Raw genomic sequence first — 15,923 nt, 5'->3', positions numbered from 1 at the left:
AAAAAGGACTCCAAGACTTATTAAGCTAAATCATAATAATAATTAATAATAAAAAACAGCATGGCCCCTTTTGGAGTGAGTGCAGAGTTAGACTAGGGATTAGAACAGGGGAGAGGTTGAGCACTAAGACCCAGGGAAGGCATTGCTTCCCCTTAGTCTTTAGGCTTTTTGCCGGTGGCCATTTTGTGTTCTTGTTCAAGCCAGAACTTAATTTCCCTGGGCCCGGGCGCTAGGGTTGCCAAGTGTCTGGTATTTTTGCCTCCTGACCGGAAAAAAAAATCAGAAAATATCGGACATTTTAGGTGTTCAGTATTTTCCTGAATATTTTTACTGGACAAGAGGCAAAAATACTGGAGTGACCAGGTCAATACCATACACCTGGCAATCCTAGGCCTTCCTGGGAGAAACTCTCCCTTAGATTCTTATTCCTCGTGACCCAGTGGAGTTCCAGAGTTCATGGGAGTGCCATCAGCAGTTGATTTAGCACGTCCTTTATAGACCTTCTAAATAGACATTCTCCCCCTCCCCCCCCTCCCCCCCCCCCCCCGCGCCCAGATATCTATCTGTGTCCATCTCATGGTAAATGTAGACAAGGCCTGATTTGTAAAAGCAGGGCCTATGCTCACACACTCAATAAGTAAGGACTATGCAGCACTTTAAAGACTAACATGATGGTTTATTAGGTGATGGTTTATTTCATGGGCCAGACCCACTTTATCACCTAATAAACCATCTTGTTAGTCTTTAAAGTGCTGCATAGTCCTGTCTCTTGTTTCAGCAAGACCAGACTAACATGGCTACATCTCTATTACCAAATAAGGACAGCTGCATAGATGTTGTTTTGTTGTGGCTAAGGCTGGAGCTTGTGCTCTGAAGCCCCTGCTTACTCTCAGGCTTCAGAGCTCAACCCACAATGTCAAAGTGTTGTCTACACAGCTATTTATAGCAGAGTATCTTTGGCCCCACTATCAGAAGTCACTGGACTGGGGCAGGGAAGCTTGTTCCTGGATGCCATGTAGACATACTTTATCTGCTGGCAAAGACAACACTACCAATTATTTCATGTTGGTAGATTCTGAATGTGCAGTACTGAGGTCTATTACAATACCAGATGTTAAGGAGCTACTTAACTATCCTTCTGTTATATTATTCAGTACAGATATAATTGTATATGTATTCTGTAATGCTAAAAACTCAGGATAAAGATGGATTATCTCAATGTGGCTTTAGAAGACAAATTTGAGGCCTGATTTCTTTTTTCCCTTTAAAACCAGGCCAGTTTCTCCTTGAAGCTGTATAAACTGAGCCCATTAACTAAATAGAAAGCCAAAAACAAAATTCTCTTTTGTGACTCTACTATTCTAGCTTTATAGATCCATGACACTATGGTGGTTTGTCCTGAAGTGCTCTTCCATATCATGACTTGTCTGGAGTGGAGTTGCACTACAGGTCTTAAAAATATACCTTTTTAAAATGAATGTACTTCCTGACTGTCTACTCAAAATAAATGCAGAGGATTTGTCTTAAAAAAAAAAAAAAAAAAAAAAAGCTTATTCATATTTAAAAACAATATCTGAATTTCTCTGATGTCTTTGTGGATCTTTTTGTAGATGTGGTCAATTGGATGGTGATCCAAAAGAAATCTCTCCAGTGTTCACTCAGTTTTTAGAAGGTGTGTGGCATCTCACAGAGCAGTTTCCACAAGCTTTTGAATACAATGAAGCTTTTCTCCTTCAGATCCATGAACACGTCCATTCATGCCAATTTGGAAACTTTCTTGGAAACTGCCAAAAAGAGAGAGAAGAACTAAAGTAAGCTGACTTATTGCAAACGTTTTTCATTTAGGTCAAGTAAGCTAAGAACTTGTATAAATCTTCAGCTGGGATTCTCAATAAAAGAAACTAGACATGCTCTGTAATGGGAAAAGAGTAGCTGACTTGCATTGGAAAACAGCAATGATTCTTATGCTTTCTGATGCTAACAACCTTCTTTCTAATTTTGAAGAAGAAAAATCACACATCTGTCTTACCCCCAACATTTTTCCAAAAATTATTTAAGTTAATGAAGAGGAAAATAGTAAGCCTGTGTCCATGCTCTTTCTACTCCAGAATTCTTCCTTGTTGCACATTTATTACTATTTTATCAAGTAATCTACAATGGCCACTCTTTTTCTGAGTTACTTGTAATTATGCAAAACATAGTTTCCTAAAGTACTATTTAGTTCTAAGCCCGGTAATAAAATTTAGTAGTTTTGTTAATTCCTGTTGAAGTGATTGATGTAAGAACTATTTCAGAAATTCCATTCTCCCAAGAATATTTGGTACTTGACCACCAGGATGAAGGGGAATTTTATAAAGTCATAAGATGGACAGATAGAAGAACTGGGTAGTGTGTCTCATTCTAAATTCAAGACTGCATTTCTGATAATTGTGGGGGTGAAAAGCAATGATCTAGTTTTGGATTGATTGTTTTGACTGAGGTGAACTGTAAGACTGAGAGCTAGCATTACTACTATTCTCCCACTGTGTCTTGACTTACATTTCTGCTTATCTTAAGATTGAAAGAGAGAACTTATTCCTTATGGCCATTCCTTCTGGATGAACTAAAGAAGTATCTAAATCCTCTATACAAACCAGATTTTTCTCAGAAACTTGTCCTCTTGGAGCCTAACACAGTGTCCTTCAATTTTAAGTAAGTTAGACTATTTATATTTTGTTTAATTTCTCCTGTTAGAGTGGCTTGCTGAAATTGTTTTGTGTTTTGATACCCTTAGATTTTGGAGAAATATGTACCATCAATTTGACCGAACTATGCATCCCAGGCAATCTGTATCTAATCTCATTATGACCATGAGTGAACAAAATAAGCAACTGGAGAAAGACTTCAAAGAACTGGAAGCTGTGAGTATTATAAAATAAGAGAACTTACTCTGACCTCTAATCTGAAAGACAAGTTTGTTTTTTATAATCTTATAGTAAGGAGTTCAGTTAGCACTTGTTACTTGTAGCTTTTTTTTTAAAAAAAAGCACAGTTTTGTTTGCTTTGTTTTGTTGTACGCATTTGGCATTGTGTACTCATACAAGATTACGTAGTTGCCAAACATTTAACTTTTAGACTGATGACATTTTATTCTCCTATTATACTGTGCGTTTGTTCTTTGGTAGCAGGAAAAGATTCATACCAGAAGAGCACTTCATTTAATACTGGTTAAATTCTCCCAAATACGTATATTTTGTGTGGCTGGACACCCACCATTACATTTGTGCTCCCTTTCTCTATCAACCACGGAGGACAGATCTTTTATCTATCTCAGCTGTTATTGATATGTAGGGCCCTACCAAATTCATGGTCCATTTTGGTCAATTTTGCACTTCTAGAATTTTAAAAAATCATACATAGCTGAAATCATGACACTTATATCTGAAACTTCAGTCATAACTATAGGGATTCTGATCTAGAAAGGAATTGTGCAGTAGTTGCAAAGGGGAGGTGGAGTGTGGAGGAGGCGATGCAGTACTGCTATCTTATTTACCCTTATTTCTGTACTGCTGCAGAGCCGCTTTTAGAGTTGGGCTCCCAGTCAGCAACTGGTTAACTGTTCAACTTTCAAAAAGGGACGTAAAAAGTTATTGTATTTTACTACATTTTTTATAGTGATCAATTAAGATGTTGAAAATGTGGAATTAAAATGTCACTAACTCCCAAAGTTCTCAAAAGTGAACAAAATTTTGCATCAAAAATCTTGAAATGCTCAATTGAAGTTTCTCTCCTGTGTATGCTATAGTGGAAAGTAAATCTTTTTATTTATTTTTAAGATTCTGTTGGGCTAATCTTGGCATAATGTCACAGATCCGGATTAAGTAACCTGAAAACCTAAAATCTTGACATTCTTAGGAATTAAACTTCTCTTTAAACTTTTATAATTTCTCAAATGTTTTGTCTCCTAACATATTGATTGGTTTTTTGTAATTCTCCACATTTGCGTGGAAACTTGCAACTGAATCTTGACCACATTGATTTATAATAGTGTGTTTTGAAAGGGAGTGTTCTGGTTCTTTAGGTGGCCAGATTCTTGCATTGAGTGTTGAGAAATGGCTTTTTGTTCTTTTTTGTCTGGTATAGTGTATTATACATTGTGTATTTAGCAGGCTTTGAATCTCTGTCTCCACCTACTTGTAAAACTCCACTCCGTGTGTAGCTGGCATCTGTACTGTCAAAAGGCCAAAACAATCAGTTGGGGGGACATGGCTTTGAACAAGTGTGTTGGAAGTGATCTAAGTAGCTCATCTTAAGTTTTATTTTTATCCCAAGACATGATGGATACTAGGAACAATAAATTTTATAAATCCTGTTATTTCAGAAAGCGAAACAAAGAAACAGGCAAACGGAAGAACTCCTCACTAAAGAACTATTGCAGTCTGTCCATCCTGCTTCACCAATGCTTAAAACTTCTCCGTGTTTTAAGAAGCAGCAGCCTCTGTTACCTCTGAATGACTCCATTCGAACTATAGAGGGCAGCAACACAGCAGACAATCGCTACAGTGAATACATGGAGGAGTTGTCAAAAACTGAGCCTGCTGTTGTCAGCTTGGAATATGGAGTGGCACGGATGACCTGTTAGTGAAACATTGAACAGTGCTTCTTTTTTTTAGACTGGCCGATTATTGTGAGGATGGTCTATTGCTGCATGACCAAAATCTGATTTTTGTATAGTGGTGAGCTTTGTTACTGTAGAATAGAACAGCATGCTAATTGTTAGGGAAAGTGTTTGCTGTTCTCTTGAAAAAAATTGAATTTTGCTGTATTGAAGAAAAAAAATGGGGCATTCACTGATCCTTAGAGATTTAACCAATTAAGGAGTTGTTTTGGATTTAACAAGTCATAGTTTGCACTAGAGTGAATAAAACAGTAACATTACTTTAAGATGTGTGCATTGTAGCCATCCACAAATGGTCTTTCAAAACTAATTTAGTTGGGCAGGAAAAACTTGATGTTCTATTTTTAGAAAAAAGTGGTTGGTGGGTGTGTGTGTATAGTACACAATATAAATATGGATACTCCTATTTAATGTCTCACACTGCTAACTTTTTTGGTGTTTGGTGTTTTATGTGCCATAAGTACAGTATATTTCAAACTATAAATAGCTTGCCTTAAATTTGTCAAATCAATTGCCTTTTTGTCCTTGGCTAAGGCAGCCTGTAACATGACTTTGTTTACATTTGTATTTGCTTGCATTGCTCATGCTTCTTAAAATGGGATCAGATTTAGGAAATGTAAAAAGCCTAAGCAGTTATGTGATCAGTAAATGAAGCTATAAGAATGTTAAATCTTATGCTGAATATTATATTTCCTATTCCTTTATTGTTTAAAATATAATTAGCCAGCTTTTGTTAACCTATAGGATGAATAGATTGACAGAGCATAATGGAAAATGATTCATATGTACAGTTTTTAAGTGATGAATTGTGGCAAGATTTGTAACTTGGGTATCATTACAAAGGATTAAAAATTTAGAATTTTTATTAAATTAGCACATTGCTAATAACTGAACAATGGTCAGATTCTCATCAATGTTTAACTGCTATAGAGTTTGTAACTGCATAAGATTATCAGGATTAGTGGCACGAGGGAGGAAAGCTCTAGGAGCAATATTTAGCAATTTGCATAGTTTTCAAACAATTACTGATTTTTTTATAACAATTTCAAGATCTATGTCTCGTGAGATGCATTTTTTTTTACTAAATTAGTGTCCTTTCATACCAATCAAGTTTCAGTTTAGTCTCATTCCCCTTTAATGAGACTGACTACAACACAATCCCACTTATCCTAAACTTTCAGATAGTCAGTCAGATTATGGGAGGAGAGCCAAAAAACCTCTGCTCTTGGCCCATAACTAGCACGCATAAGAGAAAGTGTCAGGTTTACAAACCAGCTGGCTTTAAAGGGGCCATGGCATTTGGAGCAGAGTCCCTCTTTGAAGCCAGTTACTTAACAGATTAATCTAGGCTACATTTACACTGAAGCTATTTTGGAATACCGGAAGTATCCCAAATAGCTATTCCACATCTTTAAAGCAGCCTGTTATTTTGAAATAACGGGTGCACTATTCCAGCATCCCTGTAAACCTCATTCCACAAGGGTTAAGGGACATTTCGGAAGAGTGGTCTATTTTGAATTTTGGTACTATTTCAAGGTAGTTTCAAAATAAGCTACACAATTTGAGTAGCTTATTTTGAGGTAAGCCTGCAGTGTAGACACACCCCGAGGCTTTGTCTACACTGCAGGCTTTTTGTGCAAGAAGCTTTTTGCAGAAGAGATCTTCCGCAAAAACATCTTGCACAAAAGCGCATCCACACCTCAAAAGCGCATCACAAAAGAGATGTGCTTTTGTGCAAGAGAGCAGCCACACTGCATGGACACTCTTGCGCAAGAAAGTTCTGATTGTCATTGACAGAATGGCCATCAGAGCACCTGTGCTTTTTCGGATAGGCTCTTTTTGTGCAAGAAACCCCTGTTGAGTGTCCACACACACCGCAAAAAGCCCTCTGTTCTGCTGTTTTTACTTTAAATTTTCTTGCCCAAAAATGCGCTTGAGGTGTGGACGCTCTTCAGCTTTTTACACCAAACAAAGACATATCCCTAGAGAATACAAGCCTTGGGATATAATTGAACTTCAGGGAACAGGAAGGTTTAGTAAGAAGGAACATACAGTGTTTTTCACAGAAGTAAAATAAACTGTGTCCCTAGATTGCCTTTCATGCTAACTTCCATTGAGTTAAGAGGCTTTGCCTTGGTCTGTCTGCAACTGTTCCCCCCCCCCCCTTCACCGCCCCCCACACAATTGTTTCTATTGCCCAGGTCAGAAGGGGAAATTACATTTTAAAACAGCAGTAGAAGTAATATGAGTGCTAGCTCCTAAGTAGAGGCGTTAAACATCAGCTAGGATTCTGAACTCCTCTGCTGGTATAGTAGGTTAATGCTACTGGCTTTGTACTTCTGTGCTCAAATCCCTTTTGGCTATAAGTGAAAATGAGTTTAGTCTCATACTAATTTCTAAAGTCTCTCATTAAAATTGCCAGCACACTAAAACACAAGTTGCCACAGTTGGCAATCTCTCTCTGTCCCAAATGAGATTCAAAACTGTAATAATAAGGGCAATGCAGGTCGTGATCAAATTGCATTAGCAAAGCTATCTGGAAAAATGGCAGCGTCTGCTTGCATGTAGCCGGAGTATTAATCAGCTGCCCATTTCACTCAGCATAGTATAAAACACAACATGGCTGTTTAAATGAAGGTTTCTCAATCTTTTTATCACTCCATCTTCCTGGTGTCCATTATTTATCAGTAAAAGGGGGGGAAATTTTCTATTTAAACAGGTTGAGAGCACCTTTTTCTATTTCAACCATTGTTTGAGTTTGTTTACTGCTAACCTGTAAGATACAAATATATAAAGTAAGGCTTTTGTGTCTTACTGCTAAGCCCCACTTGCTATGCCATATTGGACTTTCCTGTTACAGATTTCCTGTATTCATCTCATTCGCAAAACGGAGACTTTTTGGAAAATAACCAGGGTATGTGTAAAATTTTGTCCTTTTGGCTTTTATGGTGGCATGCCACATTCAGTACATTACTGTTTTTGTTATTACTTAGAGATAATATTCACGGTTGTATTTTCAAAACAGAAGAGATGAGTAAAAGTATTGTGGGGGATTTTTTTTAAACTCAGGATCTTTTAAAAATACCTGTATGTAGCTGTCATGGAGCAAACCCGTTTCCTTTTGGTGATGCTAAAATCACCTGATTACCAATTCTTGGCCTTTCGCTGGTGTAGGTGTGGGGTGCCTTTTGAAACAGTTGGGATCAGTATGTCCCACTGTATTTTACATCTTGGATTAGGCCTCTTAAGCCAGCCTTGAAATAGTATTAAAAATGACCTGCTTGGGCACAAAATTTGCTTGACCACTCTCTTGGTAAAGATTAATGATATTTCATTTTCCTGGCCAAAACAAAAATTAGTCTCCTTAAATGATCTGACTAATGAAATGTGATTAGGTTGGGGGGGGGGGGGGGGGATATCTTTTTTTTTTTTTTTTTTTTTTATTAAAAAAAAAAGGCTTCTTGCTCAGTCCAGAGACCCCTTTTAAAGCTTCTCGGCTCAGCCTCTAGAGTCAGTAGTGAAGAAGCTGATGGAGGGAGGCAGCTGTCTCTTCTTACCATGTAGCTTTGTGCCAAAACCACCTAAAGCACATGGGACCCTGAATGAAGTAAGCAGATGATGGCAAATTAAGCTCCAACTTAAAGCTTTATATTACTCCCATGACCTAGACAGCTAGCCTGGTGGGGCCATGCAGTATTCTTTGGGAAGGTTAAGGAAGGAATTAAGGGAACTGGTGATGTGAAGAGCTGTGGCAGAAATTTTTCAGGAGGAGCAGTGGAAATGGTTTTAATTCGACTCTTACAGAATTTAAGAGGATGGGCCTTTCTGTTGCTAATTAAAATGCTGCTCCAACAGGAAACGCTCATAAAACATATCAGGATGGATCTCTTGTTTTTTGGTGTCTGGTCCTGTGAGTTGGTGGATAGACCATTTCAGCAAGCACTCTTTAGCATGTCCCGCGTACTGTAAGGATGCTCTGGCTGGCAGGTCCTGCTTCTTCTGTCATGGAGCAACTGCAGCTAGAATCTGTCAGGGCTGTATTCTGAACTGAGACGTGAAATGTTTTAGATCTAAGGAGAGATGATTTTTTTTGGAGGGGGGGGTTCTACTCTGGCTGATGTGTAGAATAACTGAGTGTGACTGAACTATAGTGTCCTTTTTTGTTGCTGCTGTTGTTACTCAAATTCCACTTTGAAATCTGTAAAGGAATTCCTTTCTCATGACAGAACGGGGTTTTAATTTTAAAGTGGCCTAGGGTGGAAGATGTAGTTGCACAAAAAGAGCTGGGTTCATGGGCAGGAGTTAATTATAGTGATGGTGTCCTTTTATTACTATTTGAAATATCCAACTGTTCTGTTTTGTATGACAACTGCCAAATCAGCATACTAAGAAATTAATTAAGCAATGCTGAGCTGAGCTTATGTATTTTCCACATATGTCCAATTACTAATGACCTAAATCTGTGAGTGTGTGTCTTGGGGTGGGGGGTGGGGAAAGGAAACTGCACAAGATAATGTATGGTAGAAAGTAATGATAAGAAATGGCTATTATGTATCTTTCTGTGGCAGTTTTCAAAGGCCTTTATATCGCACTCTTACAGTGGTACTACACACATCTGTAAAGCTCTGAGAACTCATTACTCTGACACTGGGACATTCTAACAGCTGCACATCCATTATGGACTTAACAAAAGACCACACAGCTGTCTTATCAAGAGAGGGAATGAGGCCAGAACACCAAGGTTTATCCACTATCCTCTTATGAGATGTGCCATAAATAATCCACAGAAATTCTATGTACTGGGAGGGAGGTTAAGTGAATGCTTGTGGAATGTATAGTACTGTACCTAACAGATGCTGAAGACCTCCTTCTGCAGAACAAGTATAGCATGGACAGGAGAGCTACCTAGGAGGGATAAACAGATGGGGTTTTTATTAAATTATTCAGATTACTATTTCAAAGTGGATAGTTGCTCCCTCTAATATTAAACTTGTCTAAAGTTGAGTGATGGCGTGAGTGCTTATGCTCAGGGCTTTAAGGATCTTCTATGTAGTATATTCACATCAGGACCAAATGTGGCCTTCTTCGTACTTTATTCCAGCTCTTGGGGCCAGGTCCAAGTGTGGTGTTTGAATCCCACCTTGACTCATAAGGGCTAGTAAAGGAGGGAGAATCCTGGCCAAAGCATAACTTACAGCAGTGCTTGGTATTTGTGCATTATTCAAGCACAATGGGCATCCCAATAGGTGGGAGCTTGGCACAAAGACCCAGAAGCACTGCAGTTATACCCTCTTGCATGCCAATGCCTTATCTAAGTGGGTAGTTGCACTGTTTAAACTGTTTGTACTCTAATGGTTCGTATACTTTTTTTTTTTGCCTGTGGACCACTTGAAAATTGCTGAGGGTCTCAGTGGACCTCTTAATGATGTTTCCAAATGTCTATACTGTTAGCCAACTATTGCAAAGCGCTTTGGATAAAAGTGCTAGATAAAAACCCTTAATATTAATAATTCATAATACTTTTGTTCTACAAATAAAAGCACACAACTCCTATTTTTAATATCGGTAGTCTAAGCTTTCTATTGTTATGGATGTGCCCTCTTTCCCCTGCCACAGCAGCCCCCAAGCTCAGCTTGGAAGAAGGCAGGAGACAGAGGGAGAGAGCCCCTGTGGAAGCCCCCAAGCTGGGGGTGGGGAGGAGGAGGTGTGTCTCTCCCCAGCCTCAGACCTATGGCTGCTGAGGTAAGGAAGGAGATGGGGGGAGGAGGGTGTCCCTCCCTTACAGCTGCCACTCTGGAGTTGGGGAAAGTCGTTATCCTCCTCTCCCAAGCTGCCTGAGCCCTGCATGTTCCAAATTCCTTTCACACCCCACTGTTCCCCACCTCACCCCTTTCCCTCTCCTACATAGCCTGTATTCCACCCCAAGGCTGCCATCTCATCTTACATGTGCATCTTCTCCAGGGTCCAAGTGCCTAATTAGTGGAGCTGCAACTGCGGCTGCCCAAGCGCACAACTTCAGAATAAACTGCAGACCACCTGAATGGAGCTCGTGGACCACAGTTCAAGAACTTCTGCTCTAATATGGTTTAACGCTGGCTTTATCTTTGTATTTGCCCTGTTCAAGTATAGAGCGTCTAGCTAACTTTCCATCTACATTAATACGTTTACTCCTGTTCTGTAACTTTGTATGGATTTTTCTTTTTGTACATAAGCAGTCAGTGTTGGCAAATGTTTTGTATTCCTGCTAATAGCACTTATACTCTTCAAGAGCAGCAACCCTGACTGGCTTTTTTTGCTTTATCTGGCTATTGTCTGATCCTTTTAAACAGCTTGCCTGTAACTTCTTTAACAAGCATGTTTCCCTTTGAAAAACTTGACTTAGTGTCCCTTTTCCAGTTCTCAGGGATCTGACTCTGAACTAGTGAACTTGAAAAACGTTGCTTTGCCCTTTCTTTTCAGGACTTGGATTTTAAAGGAGCTATTGCCTCAACTTTCTCTGTAATCAGCTGTATCTGAGATGAAAGTGTTTTATTAAAGAAAAAATATGCAAATGCTACATGTGACCAAGGAGGAGAAAATGGTCTTCATATGTAGGATCCCATGCAAACAAAGTGGCTACTTTAACCCTTTATTGCTCTATGTATCACATTCTGTAAAAGTCACTTATTCCTCTGTCCTGGAATCATGCTTTGATGTAGACCAGTCAAAAAACTGTAGCAAGCAGAATTTTCTAATGAATATTTCATTTGTACATGCTTTAAAAATCATGAACCTAAAGTGGAAAAAAATAAAATCCATGATCTGGCAAATCTGACAGTGGGATTGTGCGTTCATTTACTTCTAGATCCATACACACAATGGCAGTGAATAGCCTAAATGTTGATCAAAATTTATTTTTATTGAAAAATCTTGTACCATATGACAATACAGAACATCAGTACATAAACCTCCTGATAGTCTATCCAGTCATTTATGTTGCTTCAACTTCTAGCAGCAGAAGACCATATTTGTGTTACAGGACCTGTCACAGATTGGTAATGTGAGCTTGGTCAAGTCAGCTATGGAAAAACAATTTAATCTGAGTTGAACACGGTACCACAAGAGAAAAGCTTCTTTGTGCATATCCAACATCACACCATGGCTCTGTGTGCCAGTTGGACCTGAATTTTCAAAAGAGTGGTCTCAAATGTTGGGTGCTCAAATTAGACCCCAAGAGCTTGGTTTTTTGAGGATACTTCCAAAAGTGTTTGCTCCTTGGAATATTAACTTTCAAGTGTTGTGAGAATTAGTTCATTAAATCTTTGTACTGTGCTTTGAGGCTCTATAAAAGTGCAAATTTTGTTGTCCGTTTATTGAACACAGTTGAAGTCATTACTTCATAATGTGTTTTGTTGAGGCAATTAAAGTGCAACTCCACCTGTGATAACCATTTTGCTTGACAGTGCTCACATAGACTTCTGGCAGCTGCTTGGAGCCCATATAATTCCTCTAACTTAAACCCATTCTACGCCCATTCTATACTTCGATGGGACCAATTTACAACATGGCTTCATTTTGTAGCACAGATGAGGAAACTAATATGCCAATGCCTTGACCTAGCCCAAGGCTTTAGTGTCACAATGTCCTAAGCTATACTACAAAATGGAACTTTGTTGTAATCAGCCTGTAGTCACCAGCGCAACTGTAGCATAAGAACATTTTTGTGGTCAGATTTGAAGTCTTAAATGTGGCATTTTATTAAAATACTTATTTGAGCCTTTCCCTCTGCCACACTCTTGGTTGGTGCTGCCATGTGGTAGAACTTCAGGACAATGCCAATTCCTAAAGCTTGTCCCCCATCATATCTTATAGGAGATGATGCTATAGTGACCCATTTTAAAAGAGACATTAATAGTTTTAACTAAAGGTTACAAGAAGATATAATAAGCATTGATTGGATTCTCTGTATGGCAACAGGAACTGAACTGAATGGTAAGGTCAATGAGCATGTTCATTGATTGCTGGAATTTTAGCACATGCCTGTTCTTCAAATTAGGCACAGAATGTGGCCACAGCACATTTATCTACAACTAAATCAAATTCAATAATGCATGGGGGGAGAATTGATTTTAGTGAGTTATCCAATAAAGTTTCTCTGCCCAATGGTTGTGGAGAAAAATAGTTCCCACTTCAAAAAAATGTAATGCTGTATTTCCCTTTATAGCGTCTCATTCTATTCTAATGCCAGTTGAGCAAATGGTGTGAAAGAATAAACATCTGTACTATTTCTTTTTTGTTTTGGTCTGTGCTATTTTAATTTAGACATGGTCCAGGCCAATCAAATAGAATTATTGCCCTAGCTGTAAGCTGCCTAAATTTAGGAAATAATAGACATGTCCCACAGCTGAAGTTGCCTAGGATCTCTGTGTTAAACTTGGTAGAGAAAAATTTCAATCATAGCTGAGAGTTCAATGACCATCCTGCCCAACTTCTTAGGCTCCATCTAGACTACACAGTTTTTCCAAGATACCCAACTGTTCCACGTCCAGGGAATTTGTTTGCTCTTCAGCCTTTTTGCGGAAGAGCAAACTCATTCTTTCAGAAGCCCCTGTATTCCTCATTTCACAAGGAATAAGGGGGCTTCCGACAGGGTTTTTTTTCCCAATATTTGGCCCAGTCTAGACGGGCCACATGTCAGAAAAGCCTCCTCTGACAAAAGAATTGGAAAATTATGCAAAATGCACTCTGCATTTTGCGTAGCTTTTTCCAAAAAACAAAGAGCAGCACTGTAGACCTATGCTTAGAGTGGGACATAAAACACATGCATCTGACCAGTTCTACACTACGGTATCTTAGTTCTACTTTGTCTCCCTCTCCAGCTACGTGAATAACATTTCTGGAGTTGACGCACCTTAGTTCAACATCATCCTTACTGGGGGCGGGAGGCAGGTTGTTGGGATAAACTCCCATCAAGTTCTCTAATTCCTCACAACCTAGTGGAGTACCAGAGTAAGGGGAGAGTGATCAGTGATCAACTAAGTAGGTCCCTACTATACTTGCTAAGTCAATCCTTGGGAGATTGACCTCTGTGGCTTTGATCTCCTGATAAATGGAGACAAGGCCTCAGTCCCATCAAGACAAAAATGAGGAGAAATATTTTATGAAAACATACATCCCTTATATTTCATGGCAACTTGTGCCCAGGAGGGTTGATACTGCATTTCCCATTCTTGACTTCGGCACCACTTGCAGCTAGTGTAGAACTCAATGGATGCTCTCTCAGGTCTGAGCAGGTACAACAATATTCTATGGTTTGAGTTCCACCCCTGTGTATTTTCTGCAACACCCATGGAAAAACAGCTGCCTCTATGTAATATGGCAGACTTGATTTTTAAGATGGTCCTTTTTTGTGAAAGTCTGGAGCAGTGTAAGTCCTTGCTATGTTGCAGATTACTTCCTAGAACTGTGTCTCTGCACTGTTCTTGATTTGATACCAGCTATCATTACTGAGTACTGCTATCATGGTTAAGTAAGAGTGATTGTAGATTTGCTATGGAGGTTCACAATGTTTGCATTGTCTTGCCTGCCTGCTTTGGAAAAACATCTGGGAACACTTGTCAGGTGTATATGTGACTGTAAGTCATGTCAGTCCCAGGATATTAGAGGCAAGGTTGGTGAGGTAATATCTTGTAATAGACCAACATCTGTTGGTGAAAGAGCCAAGCTTTTGAGCCACACACAGCTCTTCTTCAGATGTGTGGTGCAAAACTCTCTCACCAGCAGAAGTTGGTCTAATAAAAGATATTACTTCACCCACCCCATGTCTGTAATACTTGTCAGAGGCATTTCCAGCGTTAATTTAGGAGCCTTCCTCCTTTCTTATTTCGATCCCACATTATTTAGCTTTTTTTCTGTTTCAGTATTATGTTATTACTTCAGTTATAATGTGGTGTAAGGGGATTGTACTGTATAAATAGAATATTTGTTTTATTTCTTGACTTCTGAATACAGCAAACTCATTTACTATTACCCTATTCCTTGTCTTATCTGGCCCACAGTTAATTACAGTACAACATTAGTCTGCAGTATACTTAATAGGGAGATCACATAAAAGAGGCTAATGTGTGATTATTTGGCTGGTGCAGGATCTTTTAAATAACTGGTTATTTTAGGATCTTGAGTGCTATCACAAATGCATAAGAACAGGAAAAACGGACCAGTTATTACTTAAAATATTTATGTGAATGACTTTTTAAAAGCTCATTATGGGTATAAGAAGTGATTTCAAAGAAGATTACTGACAGCTTGTATGAAGGCAGGCTGGAAAGTAAATGTCTTGTGGAAGAAAAATAGCTACTATTTATACATAAAAGAGGATTTTTATTCAGTAATTCTGCTTCATAGGTAGCATGAAAAGTATTATGTGCAATCATAAATATCTGCTAGTGTTATCTCAAAACATAACTGCAGCAAATTCAAGGTCTCTTAGCACCATGCATATTTCTTTATGAAGGTAGAGCCCAGGAATGTTAACCCAATTAGTCTTTCAAGCAATTTAAAGAATTAAGAGAAATGTTCAGCTTTCTAAAACACACTTTCATAGTTAGCTCTGCTTGTTAAACACCAGCAATGAGGCATGATATCATTGATTGCTATTCTAAAAATGGTTTTTAAAATAAGGACAGAAGACCTAATAAAAAGCAGCATGGAATGGCTTGACACACTGTTTTAGGGATGATGAGTAGTGCTTAAGTGCTTCTTATTTACAGAACACCAGGTGCTGTACAGAAGGGTGGGTAAATACTATCCGTGTCAGTTTACAGAAGGAAACAGAGAACAAAAGCAATGGTTAAGTAACTTTCCAGAGGTTACATAGCTAGCCAATGCCAGAGATAAAACCAAGTTCCCCGATTCAGATTCTGATGTTTTATCTACTGGGCCATGCTTTTCCTTAGCATCATGTGTATTTAATATCTTTACTGGCATTTTTATTTATTTGGATTCTAGCAGCACTGAGGCATGCCCATCTTGGCCAAGTGTCCTATCTATTGTACCACCTCAGAACAAAAGGAGGCTTCCTGTCCCAAAGAACTCAAGTGAGGAATTGAAATTATGAAAGTTTTATCCACTAAGAGCTGCTTTGAAAAAGTATGTTTGCAAGCAAATCTATCACTCAGGCCATCATTATATAGCACCTTTTCATTTAGAAGGATCACAGAGTGCTTTGCATACCGTCTATGCAACAATTATTTCTTCCACCAATGAACCTTGCAAACTGCTTAGAAGT

General features: G+C 38.7%; 1 protein-coding gene across 2 annotated transcripts in view; it reads left to right on the top strand.

Moving 5' to 3' along the window:
- The window catches only part of MTMR6 (myotubularin related protein 6), a 40,519-nt gene extending 29,048 nt beyond the window's left edge, over window positions 1–11,471 (top strand). For both annotated transcript variants that reach the window (XM_006138893.5, XM_089775518.1), the window contains exons 11-14: window positions 1,611–1,811; window positions 2,557–2,691; window positions 2,774–2,900; window positions 4,361–11,471. In XM_006138893.5, coding sequence (XP_006138955.2) covers window positions 1,611–1,811; window positions 2,557–2,691; window positions 2,774–2,900; window positions 4,361–4,621 — 724 coding nt within the window. In that variant the 3' untranslated portion in view covers window positions 4,622–11,471. The remainder of the gene's footprint in view (window positions 1–1,610; window positions 1,812–2,556; window positions 2,692–2,773; window positions 2,901–4,360) is intronic.
- Window positions 11,472–15,923: the final 4,452 nt, after the last annotated feature.

This window comes from Pelodiscus sinensis, chromosome 1 (genome assembly GCF_052426305.1).
Source record: "Pelodiscus sinensis isolate ZL-2025 chromosome 1, ASM5242630v1, whole genome shotgun sequence".
In the NCBI taxonomy this organism is placed as follows: domain Eukaryota; kingdom Metazoa; phylum Chordata; order Testudines; family Trionychidae; genus Pelodiscus; species Pelodiscus sinensis.
The sequence above is the reverse complement of the archived record's forward strand: the minus strand, read 5'-3'. Positions and strand labels throughout refer to the sequence as shown.